The sequence below is a fragment of the Echinops telfairi genome, unplaced genomic scaffold (assembly GCF_000313985.2).
Source record: "Echinops telfairi isolate 266 unplaced genomic scaffold, ASM31398v2 ScPeMD7_70;HRSCAF=299, whole genome shotgun sequence".
Classification (NCBI taxonomy): domain Eukaryota; kingdom Metazoa; phylum Chordata; class Mammalia; order Afrosoricida; family Tenrecidae; genus Echinops; species Echinops telfairi.
In genome coordinates, this window is record NW_022103968.1 from 24,843,184 (window position 1) to 24,860,180 (window position 16,997).

At 51.5% G+C, this 16,997-nt stretch overlaps 1 protein-coding gene across 1 annotated transcript in view; it reads left to right on the top strand.

Moving 5' to 3' along the window:
* Positions 1-16,997, top strand: part of COL17A1 (collagen type XVII alpha 1 chain) — a 54,433-nt gene that overhangs the window by 7,440 nt on the left and 29,996 nt on the right. The window contains exons 3-15 of the mRNA XM_013004170.3: positions 1,510-1,554; positions 2,929-3,033; positions 3,975-4,106; positions 6,717-6,764; positions 7,956-7,991; positions 9,174-9,221; positions 10,635-10,778; positions 12,042-12,197; positions 12,762-12,833; positions 13,490-13,561; positions 14,747-14,815; positions 15,822-15,983; positions 16,355-16,435. Coding sequence (XP_012859624.1) covers positions 1,510-1,554; positions 2,929-3,033; positions 3,975-4,106; positions 6,717-6,764; positions 7,956-7,991; positions 9,174-9,221; positions 10,635-10,778; positions 12,042-12,197; positions 12,762-12,833; positions 13,490-13,561; positions 14,747-14,815; positions 15,822-15,983; positions 16,355-16,435 — 1,170 coding nt within the window. The remainder of the gene's footprint in view (positions 1-1,509; positions 1,555-2,928; positions 3,034-3,974; positions 4,107-6,716; positions 6,765-7,955; positions 7,992-9,173; positions 9,222-10,634; positions 10,779-12,041; positions 12,198-12,761; positions 12,834-13,489; positions 13,562-14,746; positions 14,816-15,821; positions 15,984-16,354; positions 16,436-16,997) is intronic.

The following is a 16,997-nucleotide window of genomic DNA, read 5'->3' on the forward strand; positions in this document are numbered from 1 at the left end:
CTCATACAACTCTTATCACAATCCATACATACATCAATTGTGTAAAGCACATTTGTACATTCATTGCCCTCATCATTCTCAAATCATTTGCTCTCCACATAAGCCCCTGGCATCAGCTCCTCACTTTACCCCCTGCCTCCCCGCTCCCCCCTCCCTTATGAACCCTTGATAATTTAGACATTATTATTATTTTGTCATATCTTATACTGTCCGACGTCTCCCTTCACCTACTTTTCTGTTGTCCATCCCCCAGGGAGGAGGCCGCATGTAGATCCTTGTAATCGGTTCCCCCTTTTTAACCCACCCTCCCGGTATCGCCACTCTCACTATTGGTACTGAAGGGATCATCCATCCTGGATTCCCAAGTTAGCATCTTAATGGGTTCTTTTCAAACACAGTATTTTGAAGGACAGTTTAATGTCTTACTGAATGACTTTACCACAGTTTATGTAATGATCTCCTTACTTGGGGTTTTAGGACAACGGAAATCCAAAAGTATCCTATCCCAGTTACTCCAAGGTTGAAAGAATGCCAGTGTCATAATCCAAATCCACACTGAAAATTGAAAACAGATACATTGCTTTTGTGAAACTGTCCAAACGATAAATTCAGGTGTGTTGAAACTGCCCTCTAAGCAATTCTAAGTCAGAGAACTTGCTTCACTTATCCTATGACTTTCAGCTATCGCCAATCAAAACTTCTGGCTCCACAGACCTGGGACTTTCAATTAGGAAATAATTTATTTTTACGGGTCAGAGGCTCCCAACGGTCCCAGCAATGGGAGGTTGGTCAAAGCACAGGGCTGTTCATCAAATCAAGCTGCCACTTTTGTCCAAAGAGCCATTGCCTTTTGTGGAATGAAGGCTGCTTCTGCTGTGTCCACACCCCGTGTTCCTGCCAGAACCCCCAACCTCACCAGGGGGATGAGATGGGGAGAAAGGTGGGCGTGGACCAGTGTGATGGAGCAACTGCAAGCAGCACAGCTGACAGGGGCCCGAAACGATCCTGTACCATTGAGTCCCACCGTCTCTCTCATCAGCTGAGTGTGTGTCTGCGTGTGTCCTTCACACACACATGCACACATGGGAACACACACACACAGTAATTAATTACTTCGCAGTGAGATCAAACAGTCTTACATGTGTTGATCCCAGACAGGCTGCGAGACCATGTGGAAGAAGCAGTGCAGAGAACAGAGGGGTTCAAACAAGGGCAAATTGGACTGGATACAGCAATGGGATGAAAGACAGTTGGCACCAAGCCAAGACACTCCATTTTGGATTCTAAAAGGATATAAGCTTATCTTCCAGGGACATTAGCACCCATTGTTATTGCACAAAAGTCTACATAAAGTGGGTCCCCTCGCATACCTTAAGGCACAGGATACAAAACCTATGTCAATGAAATAGCATGTGCTTAGCTAATGACAGGCAGTAGACCTTCTCAGGACCCAGGGCTCTCAGTACGTTACGTAACATCTCACCTGTTTGGTTTTTTTTCTTTTTCTAGTTATCACTGAAACAGTAACTACAAGACTTACATCCTTACCACCAAGTAAGTGGCTAAGTGACGTCCCCCTTTCTCGGTAAATCATGTGTAAAGGACGCCACACATATCGCTTCCTCCACGGAGTTCACTGCCCAGTGAACAAATTCAAAATAGCTGAAACATTTTTTAACAGCTGTATTGAGATACAATGGAGAAAGATAGGGCTTTCTACTCCCATAAAGAGTTACAGTCTTGGAAATCTATGGCGTCTTTTAGTCTGTCCTATAGGAGGGCCAGTGCAGGATTCCATGTCAGTGAGTGAGTGATTAAGTTATAACTTATATACTATAATATACACCTGAGTCAAATATACAAATAAATGAGTTGTAGTATGTTGATCGAGTTAGGCAACCATCACACCAAGAAACCTCACAACAATTAGCAGCTCTTCTCCAATCCCCCTTTCTCTCCCCTCTCCTCTTGGAAATCACAAATCGACTTTCTGCTTCTATAGACTTGTCTGTTCCGGACACCAAAATATCCAAAACTTTATCCAACCTGAGAATGAGCAGAGGAGGGCAGAGAGTCACCAGACGAGTGTGTGTTTTCCAAGACGGTCCTTGGGTTGAAGGGATTGGATTGTGTAATACACAGATCTGACCCCTAAACTCCTCCCAGAGAAGTCTGGCTTGAAAGTGGCGGCAGAAGCCCAACCATCAGCAGGTGGTGAGAGTAGAGCCGGGCTGCCAGGTAGAACATCAGCAACCCCAAGCTGCCACCCACCCAAGTCGTAGCTCGAGTACTCACCAAGCATTTGAAAAAAAGCCAACTCAACCTAGGTCCTAGCCCCAAGGAGTTTTTCACCCATCAGCTGCCTTTTGTAATCATTGAACTTTCTAAAGAGCCTCTTCAGGAGCCCTGGTGGCAGTGTGGGCTAGGCAAGGGACTGCTAACCACAAGGTCAGCAGTTCAAAAGCACCAGCTGCTCCAAAGGAGAAAGACAAAGCTTTCTACCCCTGTCAAGAATGACGGCCTGGGAAGCCCCCCGAGGCAGATCCACTCTGTCTCCTCACGTGGCTATGGGTCAGAATCACTTGGAGCAGTGAGTTTGCGTTTGGGAGATGGGTTTGAGTTGACTGGGAGGCAGTGGGTTCAGGTTCAAGGGTTAATGAGCAGCTAGCTGTGCTCCAACCAGAAGACTTTAATGATTCTGAGTCTTCACTTTTGACATTTGTATTAAAAAACAAACAAAGCCAGAGATGGGCAGCTTGCATCTTGGGGGGCGAGGGGGGGTACAGAAAATAAATAAATAAATAAAAGACCCCAGGGGAAGTGTCCTTGAGGGGAAGTGAGGGGAGACTAAACTTACATAAGCTGGAGGACAAGGAGGTCCCCTGGCCTGACTGCCCGCAACGTACCACTTGCTCCCTGTTTCTGCAGAAGGGGGGACCAGCAATGGCTATTCCAAAACAGGCTCTCTCGGCGGAGGGGGTCGGCTGGAGAAGCAGAGCCTGACCCATGGCAGCAGTGGCTACATAAACTCAAGTAAGTGTCCTTGGTGAAAGGGACTGTGGTCAGGGAGACGGAAAAGTCCCAGCAACAGTGAGGAAAGGGACAATGCTATCCTCCATCCCCAACGCCCCAAACAAGAACAACCCACGGAGCTTGTGACCCTCCAGTCTTGGAGGCGACTCGAAATGTGATCAGTTTCCTTTAGGTCGCCAATAGAAATCACGCGTTAAGGAGGCTTCATGGAGAGTTGGCTCTTTCCCCGCCGAATCACTCGCTTGAAGCCAACCCAAGAGAAGGGTGGCAATTCGAACAACAACATTAACTTAACGATTAGGTTACGTCCAGGAAAAAATGGTAACATGCCAGCCTACCTTGTGCGAGTGTCCCGGGGGCAAGCATCGGCACAGGCCCAGAGCCCCCATGGCAGCGCATTCTTTCACGGTGGTTTTCAAACTCACCCAAAAGCAAAGTGACTAAAGGACACCCCATACACAAGCACAGACGCACAATCCCTGACATCATTTAAAAAACAAACAAAGAAGGCCCAAGACATACAAGTGGCTGGATTAGCCCAAAGGTCACGTGCCCTTACTAGTGGAGAAGCACTTCCACACCTGGGGGTATTCTAGTCCATCCAAACAGCCCTCTACAGTGAAATGCTGGGGAGTCCTCAAGCAGCACCCTGTGCAGTCCTCTCTCTTCCCGTGCACGGGACCTGGTGCAGGAAGATGTCCCTGCCTTTCAGTGGGCTGCTCCAGTGGGGCACTAGCAAGAATACTACCTTTCCACGTCCGCCCAAGCAGTCATGAAAACACCGATCCTTTCCATCGCCCTCTCCTGACCTCCCCTGGCCCTTTCTACAGGACCCTGGTTTAATCATGGGCAGCTTGCATGAGTACCTGGATTTCAGCTGCCGTTTGCTTCCTCTCTGGCGCAGTACGAGGAGGGTTGATGACGCTTCTCCCCGCTTGTAGGTGGAAGCACCAGAGGCAATGCCTCCACCTCCAGTTACAGGAGGGCTCGGTCACCTGCCTCGACTCTGCCCAATTCGCCAGGCTCAACCTTTGAACGGAAAACAACTGTCACCCGCCATGCAGCGTATGAAGGTATCAGCCTCACACACCTTAGAAGAGACTCGTTCCCAAGCAACTTGACCCCCTCCCAGGCTGTTTTAAATATGGGCCAGCTGTGTCCACCTGGGCCTGCCCCCTTACCTTTCTCTCCACTCCTTCATTTCCCTCATGAACTCGTTTACCCATCATTCAGCTATCTGCCACGCTGAATGTTCCACTATGTGGAATGCCTTAATGGACGTTTAAAGGAATCAGTCTTGGATCATGTTTTCAAGACACCTATAGTCTAATGGACAAGCTAAGGTGACGAATATAAGATTACAATGCAAAGTAGCAGGGGGTAGCTATTTTTAGCAGAGAAAATCAGGGAAGGCTTTCTGGAGGAGGTGATGTGTGAGTAGCGCTGTCTTGACAGGCAAGATTTTGACACCCAGGTGGGAGAGATGGGGCACTTCAGGCTCAAGATGCAGCAGTGTAAACAAAGACAGGAAGGGCTTGAACAAGGAGCAGCAGCTGGAGCTTATGTGAAGAGGGTTGGAGGGGCTCCAATTAAATGCTAGGTTAAGATGTTCAGACTTTCTTCTTTATGCAACGGGAGCAAAAGAGTGGGTTATAAGCGAGGTGCATGTCTGCAATTCCAGAAGCATGGGCAGGATGGACTGGTAGGAAAGAGACCAAACATGGGGTGCCAAGGTAGAAGGCTCTCTGAAACCAAACCAGAGAGAGAGCATTTGGCTGGGATAGAGTGGTTGAGTGGGAGGAGAGAGGAGGAACTGAAAGTGGTATGTTACGTGGATTTCACGGGTTTGCCAACTGATTAAACTTGGGGGGAAAGGAGGAAATTGGGCCAGTAATTTCCCTGAAGTTTTAAACACAGGCCGCTGAGCCCGTGGTGATGTCAGTGATTGAAACCGGGGTTTCCACTTGGACGAGTTCCTTATTTCATCCTGCACAGCATTTGCGGGGAGATAACAAGCAGGCAGTGCCCAGGGAGGACCTGCGCTCAGACAGGAAGGCAGGACCAAGATGCCCAGTTGGTTTTTCAGATTCACAGAGAACAGTGGGGTGGTGGCATTTGCCAAGGACAAGAACATCAAACTAAAAGCAGAAGGGAACACAGAAAGATACCACTGGGGAAAGGAGAGAGAAAGCCCAGAGATGGAGGGAGTCATGGGTGAGGGGAGACCAGCGTCGTTTTCCCTGAAGTCAGCATAGGAAGTCAGGAAGGAGCAGTCTGGGAAAGATGTCTGGGTTCTGTGGCTACAATACCTGGAGTCCCAGGAATCGGCCAGAGCACTTTAAGTGGAAAAACCAACAAGCCAGGTGGTATACAGAGTTTAATCGTGAACGGAGATGCATATGTGCTGGATTCCAGGACTAGCTCTACCCTGCCCTTACAGGATCGCTATGAGTCAGAATTGACTCAATGGCAGTGAGTTTGTTTTTTGAGAAGAATCCTAAAACAAAGCAAAACAAAAAGCCCTTTGTGCTCCTTGCTTCAGGAGGAGAGCTGCCCAGGGGTGCTTGGAGCCCAAGATCCAGGCAAGGTGTCACTGGCCATGCAGTGTCACCACAGTGCTTTCTGATGATGTGGCCTCAATGGGGGCTTGGCATTCCCTTTAACAGGGTCCCCATCCAGGATCAGCATCACAAGGCCAGGGACATCCACGAGCACTTATTTCATGGGAAGAGTCACCTGCACTTCCCACATACTGTCATGGCGTCTCGATTCCACTCATCTAGAGCCTAGAGAGGGTTTCTGAAGCTGTCAATCATAGGTGCCCAAACTCACTTGACCTACACTCCCTTTGCAGCAAAACACTACTCAGTGTCCTCCTGGCAACAGAAAGCGTTTGTGCTATAACCCATAAAGTGAAGCCACTGGTTTTTTTTAAATCATTTTATTGGGGGCTCATATAACTCTTATCACAATCCATACATAAATCCACTGTGTCAAGCACATTTGTACATTTGTCGCCCTCATCATTCTCAAATCATTGGCTTTCTACTTGAGCCCTTGGTTTCAGCTCCTCATTTTTCCTCCTCCCCACCATGAACCCTTGATACTTTATAAAGTATTATTTTGTCATGTCTTACACTGTCCGACATCTCCCTTCACCCACTTTTCTGTTGGAAGACACTGCTTTTGCAGCCCCTCCCACCCCCTATCCTTCCAGCCCCGCCCCAGGGAGTGACATCTCCCACTCTGGGAAACTGACACAGGAGCAGGCAACTCCGGCTTTTCCCTAAGGATTGGCTGGTGTATTTGAACCGCTGACCCTGTGGTCAGCAGTCCAACACTCTCCCGACAGCCCTACAGCCCTCGTACAGGCCAAAGGCAGTTGAGGAAGAGAAGGGAGGAAAGGAGAGAGAGAAAGTAAGCATGGCTCTCCTGTGTGTGTGCCCTGTCCTCGCCAAAATGGGCTAGTGACCCAAGAAGTGACAAGCAAATCCAAAGGGGTCGGTCCTTTTAAATCTTGTGCCTGGTTCATTTGAGATGCCTGCTGCCCAGCCCCTCCGTTCCCTCCCGAAACCTCGAGGGCTATGGCCGCTGAGAGAGAGGTAAGCAGACACTACCCAGCCTCTCGGAGGCCTTTGGGGCCTGAAGGTTCCTCTTCACCAACCTTTTCCTCCTCTCCCCAGGGAGTTCCAGTGGAAACTCTTCCCCGGAGTACCCCCGGAAAGAATTCGGTAGGTGCTCACCCTGCTTTCAGGCCGTGGGAAAAGCCTAGGGGTCCTATGGATTCTTCAAAGAGAGTGTGACCTCTTCCCTTGGTCCTGATCCCTGGGGCTCTGAGGGGACTGTCAGCCACATGAACTCGCTGTCACCGATCTTGACACTAACAAAGTGGCAAGTTCTAGAGACAAAGTTCAGGCGAGGACAGACATGCTCCTGCGGCCAAACAATACAAGGGGTGGGGGCTTCAGAACACTCATGGGAAAATGCCCTCATCTTTTAAATTCATTTTCTCACAAACTTTCTGCAGCCCCCTGACTTGTGGGGCTTCCACAGAGAGTCCCCCAGTGGGTATGGGATCACGCACATGCCAAACCTCTCGGGCTTGAACTACAGCTGCCTTCAAATCAGAACTCTGAACCCCTTTGAACCAGTTCAGTCATGGCCAACGAAGGGTTATGGAACAGACACTCGGAAGAGGTGTCGGGCGCCCCCTGCGTGGCGTGGCCAGGGCTGTGGAGCACAGTCGGTGGGGCCGCCGTCTCTGTGTATGATGCCCTTGTGTTCCCAGAGGGCGGCAGGACTTTGACCCATGGTTTTCCCCTGACCAGTTAGTCTTCCAGTTCTCCCACATTTTAAAAATGTTAGTCCCTTCCCACATACCTTCTTCACCCATCACTGAACCCGGCTGAAGCAGTTTGCAACCGGCATCAAAGGGGCACATTTTAGACCTAGTGAACTCCGAACCGTGTCCACACTTGGCCTTGAAATCCTTGGCTTCTGGTCTTAGAAACTCCTTGTGCCTGTGATCTAGTGACGTAGCTATTGAATGGCCACGGATTCTCATTGTATTCACGTATTTGCATATAATGGGAAAGCCAAGGCAGTCTGACCAAAAAATAATTGAAGGGAAAGATTCAGCAGTCTTTTGGATTCTTTTGATCCATGGAGTCAGCCAATCCAAGTGGATCATGCTCCCACAAGGGTTGAACCAAAGGGTCCTTTAACTCACGAGGTGCTCATCATTCATTAAGTGCCCTGCTGAGTATGAACATGGATAGAGCTACCTGGATTTAAACATACTGTGAAAACGCCACCGCCCCACTCTGCCAAAACAAACTTACCTCGGTGCCAAAAACAGTCAGCACGCCACCTCTACATATGCCTGAGATAACTTCCTGTTTGTTTGTTTGTTTGTTTCTCAGCATCTTCCTCAACCAGAGGGCGCAGCCAAACTCGAGGTGAGTTCGACCTCGGCTTCTGCTCATTCAGCAAGTCTTTTCTAAGAAGAGTTGTACGATCATCACCACAATCAATCGCAGAAAAGTTTCTTTGTTCTTGTACTCATTGTTGTTAGCTCCCCCAGATCCCCCCAACATCCCCTGCCATCTCCCCAAGAAATCACTAATCCAATGACTGTCTCTATAGATTTACCTACTCTGGATTTCATATACAAGAAAAACATTCCCCCCAGCCCAAAAAAAAGAAAACAAAACCTAACAACAGTAAGAGAGTAAAACAGAAAAGGCTCCATTGAAAAGGAAGCAGAAAATATTAAAAACTAGAACCAGTTTAAAATGATCAAAAGAGAGATCAGATGAGAAGTGACCGCACCGGCAACCATTCGCTTTCCAGTGCACTCTGCATGATAGTAGGGCATTGAGGTTCAACCATGTGTTTTCCCCTTCGTGTAAATTAAACCAACAAACCAAAACCACCTTTTATCTTTTAAGCTATTCCAAGAGACACGCAACCGTTTTGCAGTTGCCCCATCTGCCCCGGGCTCAGGACAAATCTGAGAAATGCAGTCCTGGGAAAACCTTCCCTGATAAACTGGGGAGAGGGTGGCGAGGAGCATGTTGAGCTGAACTGAAGCACTCGGGGTTCTCCAATGACCATCCCAGACTTCTGCGGGCCTCCTCGTCACCAGTAACCTGAAAGTCGGCATCATAATGAACAGCCACCGCTTTAGACTACAATTCTGAGGATGCAGATCATCCATGTAAAGCTAACTAGCAACCTTAAATGACCAACTAACTCCCTGCTCTTCCCATTTCTGACAAGTCTAAGATGGCTAACTAAACCTGCCAGATTTCAGACCCCTCTCCAGCGTCTAAGAGATCAGGGGGCTAGAGAGAAACTCGCTTCTGTCAAGGGAGAAATAGGTGATGGGCGAGGGGGTGATCCCCACTGGTTGGCATGGAGTCTCCTTGCCTGGCCTGCGATCTCCTGAGAAGGTCTCCTTGAGGCTGAGAGGTGAGGCTGGCAGGCTGAGTGGCAGCAAGAGTGCCCTTTTTTAAGCAGTATTCTTTCTGAGCACACATAGGGGGCTCTGTGCCCAGGGCAGGGGTCTCAGAGCTCAGAGTTGGGCCGTGACCCAGACGCCTTCCTTCACTGTCTTCTCTGCCTCTTCCCTTATACAGAGAGTGAAATCCGGGTTCGACTGCAGAGTGCGTCCCCATCTACCCGATGTAAGTGGTCACTATCCTACTGAAGGAAAGGGACCCAGGAGCCAGGGGCTAAAGGTTAAAGCTCTCTCCGTGTGCAAGCACACACACTGCACCCTCCATAGAACGCTCTCTATGGACCTTCTGTGAGCCAGACCCTGTGCTGACGCCCAGTGAGCCCCAGGCCTGCCAGTCAGCACTTGGCCGACAGCAAAGGGAGCGCCAGGGTCGTTTGACCCAGGTCAGCTCAGCCTGGGGAGGGAAGCACAGGTGGAGTGGCCCGAAGGCCACCTGAGGGATGGGCACTGGGGTTGGTGTCACTTGAACTGAGAGCGAAGGGCAGACAGAGCAGAGTTCAGTTCAGAACCAGCATGAGACAGCCGAGGAGCGGGGAACAGTCTGGCGTGGCTGAAGGGAGTGGGGCAGGAGCGGAACTGATAAAACAATGCCAATCGGAGAAAAGTCAGACTCCAGAACATGAGCAGCTGTGTCCTAAACATAAAGGATTTGAACGTTCGCTCCAATGTCAGGTATTCCCCGGTCTCTGACTATTAAGTAAATGTGCTAGATAGACCCCTGTTGTTCTCAGAAGTTCTTTAACAACATTGTTAAATGAGCCAAACTTTGAGGGGAGAAGCCTAGTTGCAGGGAGGAGGAGGAAGAGTTTGGTAAAGCAGTGGCAGAAGCAGAATAAGGCCTTGTCCTGCGGCCCTGGGAGCTGACCCCCGGGTCTGCTGCTTACACCCGAGTCCTTCCAGGCTTCGGAAGTGGAGGAGCACTTGGAGGAGGTAGCGGGGAGGACTTGCTCAGCATGTGTGGTCTGGAGATGTGTCTGCTCCCGTCGTGTGAGCTGGCCCTACACCATGGCTCTCTCCTCTCAAGTTGGCCCTGCTATGGGAACTGGCTCCCGCAGCTTACCTGGCGCACATAGCATCGACCAAATCCACTTGAACTTAAATCGAGTAAAAGCATCATAATGTGTGGGAATCATGGGTCACAAATTCCTTCTGGCACGTCCAAGCACACAAGGTCGGGGAGCCTCCTCCTCAGGTGCCCTGTGCTTGAAGGTGATACTATCGCTGAACCATCTGTTTCAAGGGACCATGTTCTAAATCTCCACCTCCCCCATCTTTCCCGTACAAGGTGACAGTGTCTTCCGGTCACAGAATCCCCCTGGTGGGGTCTGACGGGAGCTAATGAGGAACTATCTCCCAAGGACCCTGGACTTTTTTATGAGAGACCCATTTTATGAGACTATTACTATTACAAAGTGCCGGGCTGCTAAGTGCTATAAATTGGCAAAATATGAAAATGATAAGGTGTCCCAGGATGTCCAACAGATGCCGTCCTCCCTGATATTCACATGGCCATAAATCTGCAGGTGGGCTCAGGCTGGAATCCTGGGCCTCGTGGGAAAGTCTGGGGCTTCTCTGACAGGGACCGAATTGGATGATGTTAAGCGCTTGCTCAAGGGGAGCCGATCGGCCAGCACCAGCCCCATACGGACCTGCTCCAACACACTGCCCATCCCCAAGAAGGGCACCGTGGAGACCAAAACCATGACAGCGAGCTCGCAGTCAGGTAAGGCCCCAGAGCAGGCCTGCCAGGGAGGGAACGGAGCAGGGGGCAGGGTTGAACCGTCCCCTGGTAGCTTCTCAAGCCATGGCAGAGACGTGGGCTGTCCCCTTCTTCGTCTCTCTGGTCAACCATCCCACCGGCACTCTGTCGTGCTCTCTATCCTAGAGATTCTGGACCATAGACTGTGTTCACCAGGTTCCCTGAATGAAGGGTGACAGCTGTAGTCAACAGCTATCTATGGCATGCCCACTCTTTGCTACAGAGTGGACGGGCAGCAAAAAAAAAGAGAAAGGCTGTCTATGAGATGGTTTACACAGTGACTGCACCAGTGGGTTCAGGTGTGGGCATGACTGTGAGGCTGGCGCAGGACTGGGCAGGGTCCTTCGTGGACCTGACTCAATGGCCCCTGGCAACAACAATGACATCTTTGCTGAGCACCAAGCACTGAGGAAAAGCAATGAACAAGATGGACACAGTCGCTGGCCTCCTGGGGATGGAAGTCTCCGGAGAAGACGATCCGTTAACCACGTGATCAGAGTGGAGTGGGATGAGGGTTGGGCAGCACAGGGATAGCAAGCCGGGCTCTGAGGGAGACAGGCAGGTGAATAGGAGAGTTCCTGGAAGGGAGGCAAAGGGGGAAGCCAGGTTTGCTAGGCTCTCGAGTTTTCTTCTCCTTCACTGCTAACATCATGGGCCAATTGGTGACCTTTTGTTTGTTTCAGTATAAAATAAAAAACTCAGGGCACTTGCTGGCCTGCATGGCCGAGTTAGTATGGAAACATTCTCCTGGATGCACATTGCCCCTTGTGTCTGACTGGCACATAGGAATAGTAAAGTGCCATCCTGCTGGGGCCTCAGAATCAAGGGCAGGACATGCACCGGGCATTGGCCTCAGGGCCTAGAATTCTGCTGGATGAGATTCCTTTCTGCGGTCTTCTTCCCTGGTCCCAAGAGAAGTACTCGTTAGCATCTTGGAAGGTGGGGAAGTCAACAGTACATTAAAGTAAGATCAGAGGTGGCAGCAGCGCCCCATGGAGGCAGGGTAAAAGTCTCAGAAAGAGAAATAGGAGGACCCCATAGTAAGATCTGGCTCCCTCAAATCTCATCAGGAGCCAACAAGAAGTTCTAACTCAAGAGAAGAAGTCTTCACTGGCTCTGAGAGTCAAGTTCAGGAAAGTCCTAGAAAACTGGGACACATCGGTTCTCTGCGTGTCGAGACCAATGTTGGTTTTCCTTTCATCGGGGTGTGTGTGTGTCTGTTTCCAGTGTCGGGGACCTACGATGCAACCGTCCTGGACGCCAACCTTCCCTCCCACGTGTGGTCCTCCACCCTGCCGGCGGGGTCTTCTATGGGAACCTACAACAACATGACCACGCAGAGCTCCTCGCTCCTCAACACCAATGCCTACTCTTCAGGATCAGGTCTGTGACAGCAAGCACCCCTCCCTCCCTCGAACCCGCAGCACCCTGACCCTGGAACCAAGTGATTTCTGTCCCAGACATTCTGCTGGAATTTCCATGTAATCCGATCACTCGGGTATTTCTGCAGGTAGGTCCCCAAGAAAAAGGACTACGTAGCAGAGCACAGTGTGTGTTGGGGGACAGGGGTGCATGTGTGAAGATGCCGTGGAAAACACATGGGACGCAAAGGCAGGAAACGCAGCCTCACGGACTGACTGTGTGCCCTTGAACTGAGGGGCTTACGTCTCTAGTTTGCAGGCGCCTTCCCTGCAAAATGTGGGCACTGAGAAGCAAGAGCCTCTGGGGGCCCCCACGGGCCTTGAGTCTGCACTGGAGGTTTTGCCTCTCCAGCTACCATCCCAAGTTCACCACGGTTCACGTTGTAATCTCCGTGGCCAAGCAAATGACTACATTGGTCCCGAGATGAGAAATGTACCAAACTAGACCAACACAACCGTGGCGTCTGTGTCCTTGTTCGGGGCCTGCCCCTCTCTCTCTCTCACCAGCTTGCCTCCTCTCCTGCAGTGTTTGGAGTTCCAAATAACATTGCGTCCTACTCGCCCACGCTGCCCCCGGGCCTCAGCACCTGCTCCTCAGGTCAGTGCCCCACCCCACCACCCCGCTCCCCCACAGAGAGGCACCGTTTCTAAGCTGACGGCTTTTTGAAAAAGAGGAGGCTCTCTCCTGGTGAGGAAAGAAAAGAGTGTAATGAAGTCGTCCTTTCTGCCCATGAGGGTACCTACTGTCCCTCCACGCCCAAGGAAAGCCATGGGGTGCATTTAGAGAGCAGGCAACACTGATCCTGCCCTTGGTCGTAGGCAGCCTTTAGTACCTCAAGGAAAGGCAAGAAAGTGAGCTCAGAGACCCGGCTTCCATGCTTCCCCTGGGCTCGCACCTTCATCTTCTGTGCACGTTGGAGAATAGAACTGAAAGGCCCGAGAGAGCAATGCATTAGGCATTTTCTGTTAGATCCTGTGCAAACTCCTGCTATCAATTGTGTGGCTCTAACTACCCCGTGTACAGAACCCTGAGTCATTTCTCTTGGCCTGGGGTAGAGAGGTGAGGACTTGCAAATATATAGAGAGATACAACTAAGACATAAAGGGTCTCAGGTACTGAAAACATTTGACAGCGCCTTCCAGATACAGTGGCATTTCTCAGGGAAGTGGTTTGGGATTTGGGGAGAGCTTTCCTTGAGGGGCCTTCCCTCTGTGCTGGACCCCGCATTCATCCCTCCTCAATTCCTTTCACAGTGTTTGGCATGCAGAACAACCTGGCCCCCAGTTCGACCACCTTGTCCCACGGCACGGCCACCACGGCCACAGGTCAGTAGCCTGGAGTTAGGGCTTTGGGACAGAGGAGCAGCATCCCTTGACAGCTATAACTCACAATATCCCTTTCTAGTCACTGAATTCGAGGGGCCAAACTATTTCCTAAAGACAATGGACTTCCCCCACCCACCCCCCCCAAAGTAATCCACGATCTCCTCCCATCTAGATGAGCCAGCCTTCGTCACTTGCTGGTTCCACCCTGTGTTCAATGCAGCGGGGGAGCCTGCACTCTCGATGGTACTTACGCCTCGCTCTCTCAAGGTCAAATTGATGGGGCTGGTGGTCTCCTCAGGTCACTTCTGTCCTGGACAATGCTGTCATTGTCCCTGACAGTCGGTGACTGTCTGACTTCATGGTACAACTCCCAGGCCACGGCCCCTGAGGTGGGCGGGCACAGTTCAGAAGAGAAGTAAGACTCAGCCTATGCCCTCAACTTGCTTGCCGCTGAGAGGATCCAGTGAGACAACCCAGGGGGCCCTGCTGGCCTAGTGGTTAAGTCCTCAGCTGCTCACCCAAAGGTCAGCAGTTCAAGTCCACCCACCACAGCATGGAGAGAACAAAAGACCTGATGACCTGTCCCTGATCCAAGGAGAGACTAGGACACCCAGTGGGAAGTTCTACAGGGGCATCCTGAGTGGAAACTGCCATCCCATTTGGTCTAAGACGTGCACGTTGAGTGACACCGGGTGCAGAGCAGGTAGCAAGAACTGTAGGAGTTCAGAAGGAAAGGAGATGGGTATCTCAAAGTGGGTGATAGCACAGTGTGTGTGTGTGTGTGTGTGTGTGTGTGTGTGTGTGTGTGTGTGTGTGTGTACACGTGCGGAAACAGGACAGGAGCGATCCCGGAGAGCTGCAGAAGCAGATACCTATACTTTATCCTGGATATAGTATAAGCTTCTCAGTGCCAAGGGAGTGCTGAGTGATTTTTTTTTTTCCTTAAAAGGAGCGGTAGGCCAAGTAAGTATGGGAACCTAGGAAGGATAGAGAGGATTGTACCAAAGAAGGTTCATTCTAAACCTTCATCTCTGCCCACCTGCTGGAGGGGGTCGGTTCATCATCTGCTTCTCAATTGGAAAGGGCGCCTCTCTGCCAGGGCTGGTGGAGCATTTCTACTGTGCGCCCCACCCCCTCGCCCCACCCCTCCAGGCAGGCCAAGCTTAGTAGGTTCCTCTCTTGCAGGATACGGAGTCAAGAAGAACATGCCCCAGAGCCCTGCTGTTGTGAGCACGGGCATGTCCACCTCTGCAGGTGAGTGTGCTGCACGTGGCAGAGTTGCCCAGCCTTGGGCTCAGGCACAGCCCCTCGTGCAGGTCTGCAAAAGCAACTCATCCTAAGAGGCTCTCCGATGTTTCCAGGAGTGATCCAAGAGGACAATCTATCAGCCCTGTGACCCTGGCCTTCCTGTCCCAGGGGCAGGGAGCGCCATCCTCCACACCTGCCTGCCTAGAATCAGTCCCCATCCTTGAGTGGTACCTCCTGGCCTCCTCCTGTGGCATGCACCTCCTCCCGAGAGCCCCGAAGCCCCCGTGCAGTGGCCAGGAACCTGTCCTTCTTGCTGTAGACCGTATCTCGCTCGGCTCCCAACCTCATCGGGGGCTATTTGCTTGATTGCGCTGATCCTCCAGGGCTCCATCCCACTCTTTCTTTCTTTCCAAAACTGTTGGCTGAGTACCTGCTTTGTAGCAGACAGACACAGGGGTGGGGGTCGGGGTGGGGGGTGGAAGCCTTGAACAAGACAAGCTATATTCCTGCTCGCCAAACTAACAATTCCTGGGAGGGCAGGCAGAGGCTATGGGAGTCAACAAATCCACATGCAAGATAATTACAGAAAATGATCGGTGGTTTGGGGGGCAGGAACGAAGTGAGGTGAGAGAGACGGGAGGGCGTGGAGGAGCGGGGAGGCAAGAAAGGCTTCACTGCGCAGGTAACAGTTGAGAGCTGCAGTGAGTCTGCCACGTTAGTAAAAGACAGGTCTTGCCCGCTTGCTAAAGAGCCTGAAACGCTCTGTTTGGCAGCAGCTCCCGAGGCAAGTGTCCAGCCCTTGGAAGTGTAGCCGACAGGCCACGTCCAGCCAAGCAGGGGAGGCATGCCCCTGGTCCCCAAGAACTGTCATGGGGAGCACTGTGGGTGACAGCAGGAGCCGAGCTCTCCCCTCCCCGTCTCCTGCACCCATCTCATCCTTCTTCCTCCTCTTCTGCTCATTGCCCCCACCCCACCACTCTTCCTCTGCCTCACCCCTTCCTCTCCTCTGCAGCCAGCACCACCGCTGTCCAGAAGGAGGAGATTCTGCACAAGGACTGTAAGTTCCTGATCTTGGAGAAAGACAACGTGCCTCCCAAGAAGGAGATGGAGCTGTTGATCATGACCAAGGACAGCGGGAAGGTCTTCACCGCCTCCCCGGCGACCATCGCTTCAAGTAAGGTCCCCCAGGACTCGGGCTGCAGATGAAAGGCAACGAGCATAAGAACCTGGGTGTCCCAGCAAGGTGGTGACTGTCCTTGTCCGAAGGAAACCCCAGTCATCCCATTCCTGGGGGAAATGCCTGCCCAAGGAGGGTGTCCCCGGATCTGCCTCAACTACAGATAGCAGGAAACCTCCGGCTAAGGGTCCCCACGGGGCCTCTGGGCCATAGCAAGTCTCCTACACTCACTCCAGGGCGGGCAGGTGAACTGCAGGAAAACGGAACCCTCTACCTACCTGGTTCACCTCAACCTCTCAAAGCAGGAGGGTAGAGGCAGGGCTGGGGCGCAGGGAGAGGGACTGGGTTCTCATCGGCTTGGTGCACAGCTTCATTTTCAGAGGACACCCTGAAAAAAGAAAAGCAAGCCACCTACAATGCTGACGCCTACCTGAAGTCTGAAGCTAATGGTAAGAACAAAGTGGAGAGCCGTCCACCCCAACTTCAGCCAACCCACAGCCCACTGCTCGTCCCCTGAGACCTTCACATGCAGCACAGTCTTGGGCATGCAGCATCGGCAACACTTGCTAGAGGGCAGACTCTCAGCCTCTATCCCTGACCTACTGGCGCGGAGCCTGAATGTTAGCAAGCTCCCTATTGAGTTCCCCTGCACACTGTTGAGACACAAGTCTTCCTTAGATGTATGTAGAATCCAAAGGGGAGTGGGGGTGGGGGGGTTGTTTCCACCTCACTCACCCTCCCATCATTTTCAGAACTTGAGGGGAGGGGAATGCTTTGCAAGGTACTTCCTAGCTTTTTTGTTTTTTCCTCCCCCCCCCTGGATATCTGGATCCTTTCCTGAATATCTGTATTTCCTCACAGGCACTGAGCTCTCTAGAATCCATCACTGAAGTGCCCCTTACAGGGAGGGCAGGCAGGAAGGGAAGGGTTAAGTACAGAACATTGTTAAAGACATGCACAATTAAACCATCTGCAGTTCTGAGGTGGGGGAGATTGGAGCTAGATCTTTTT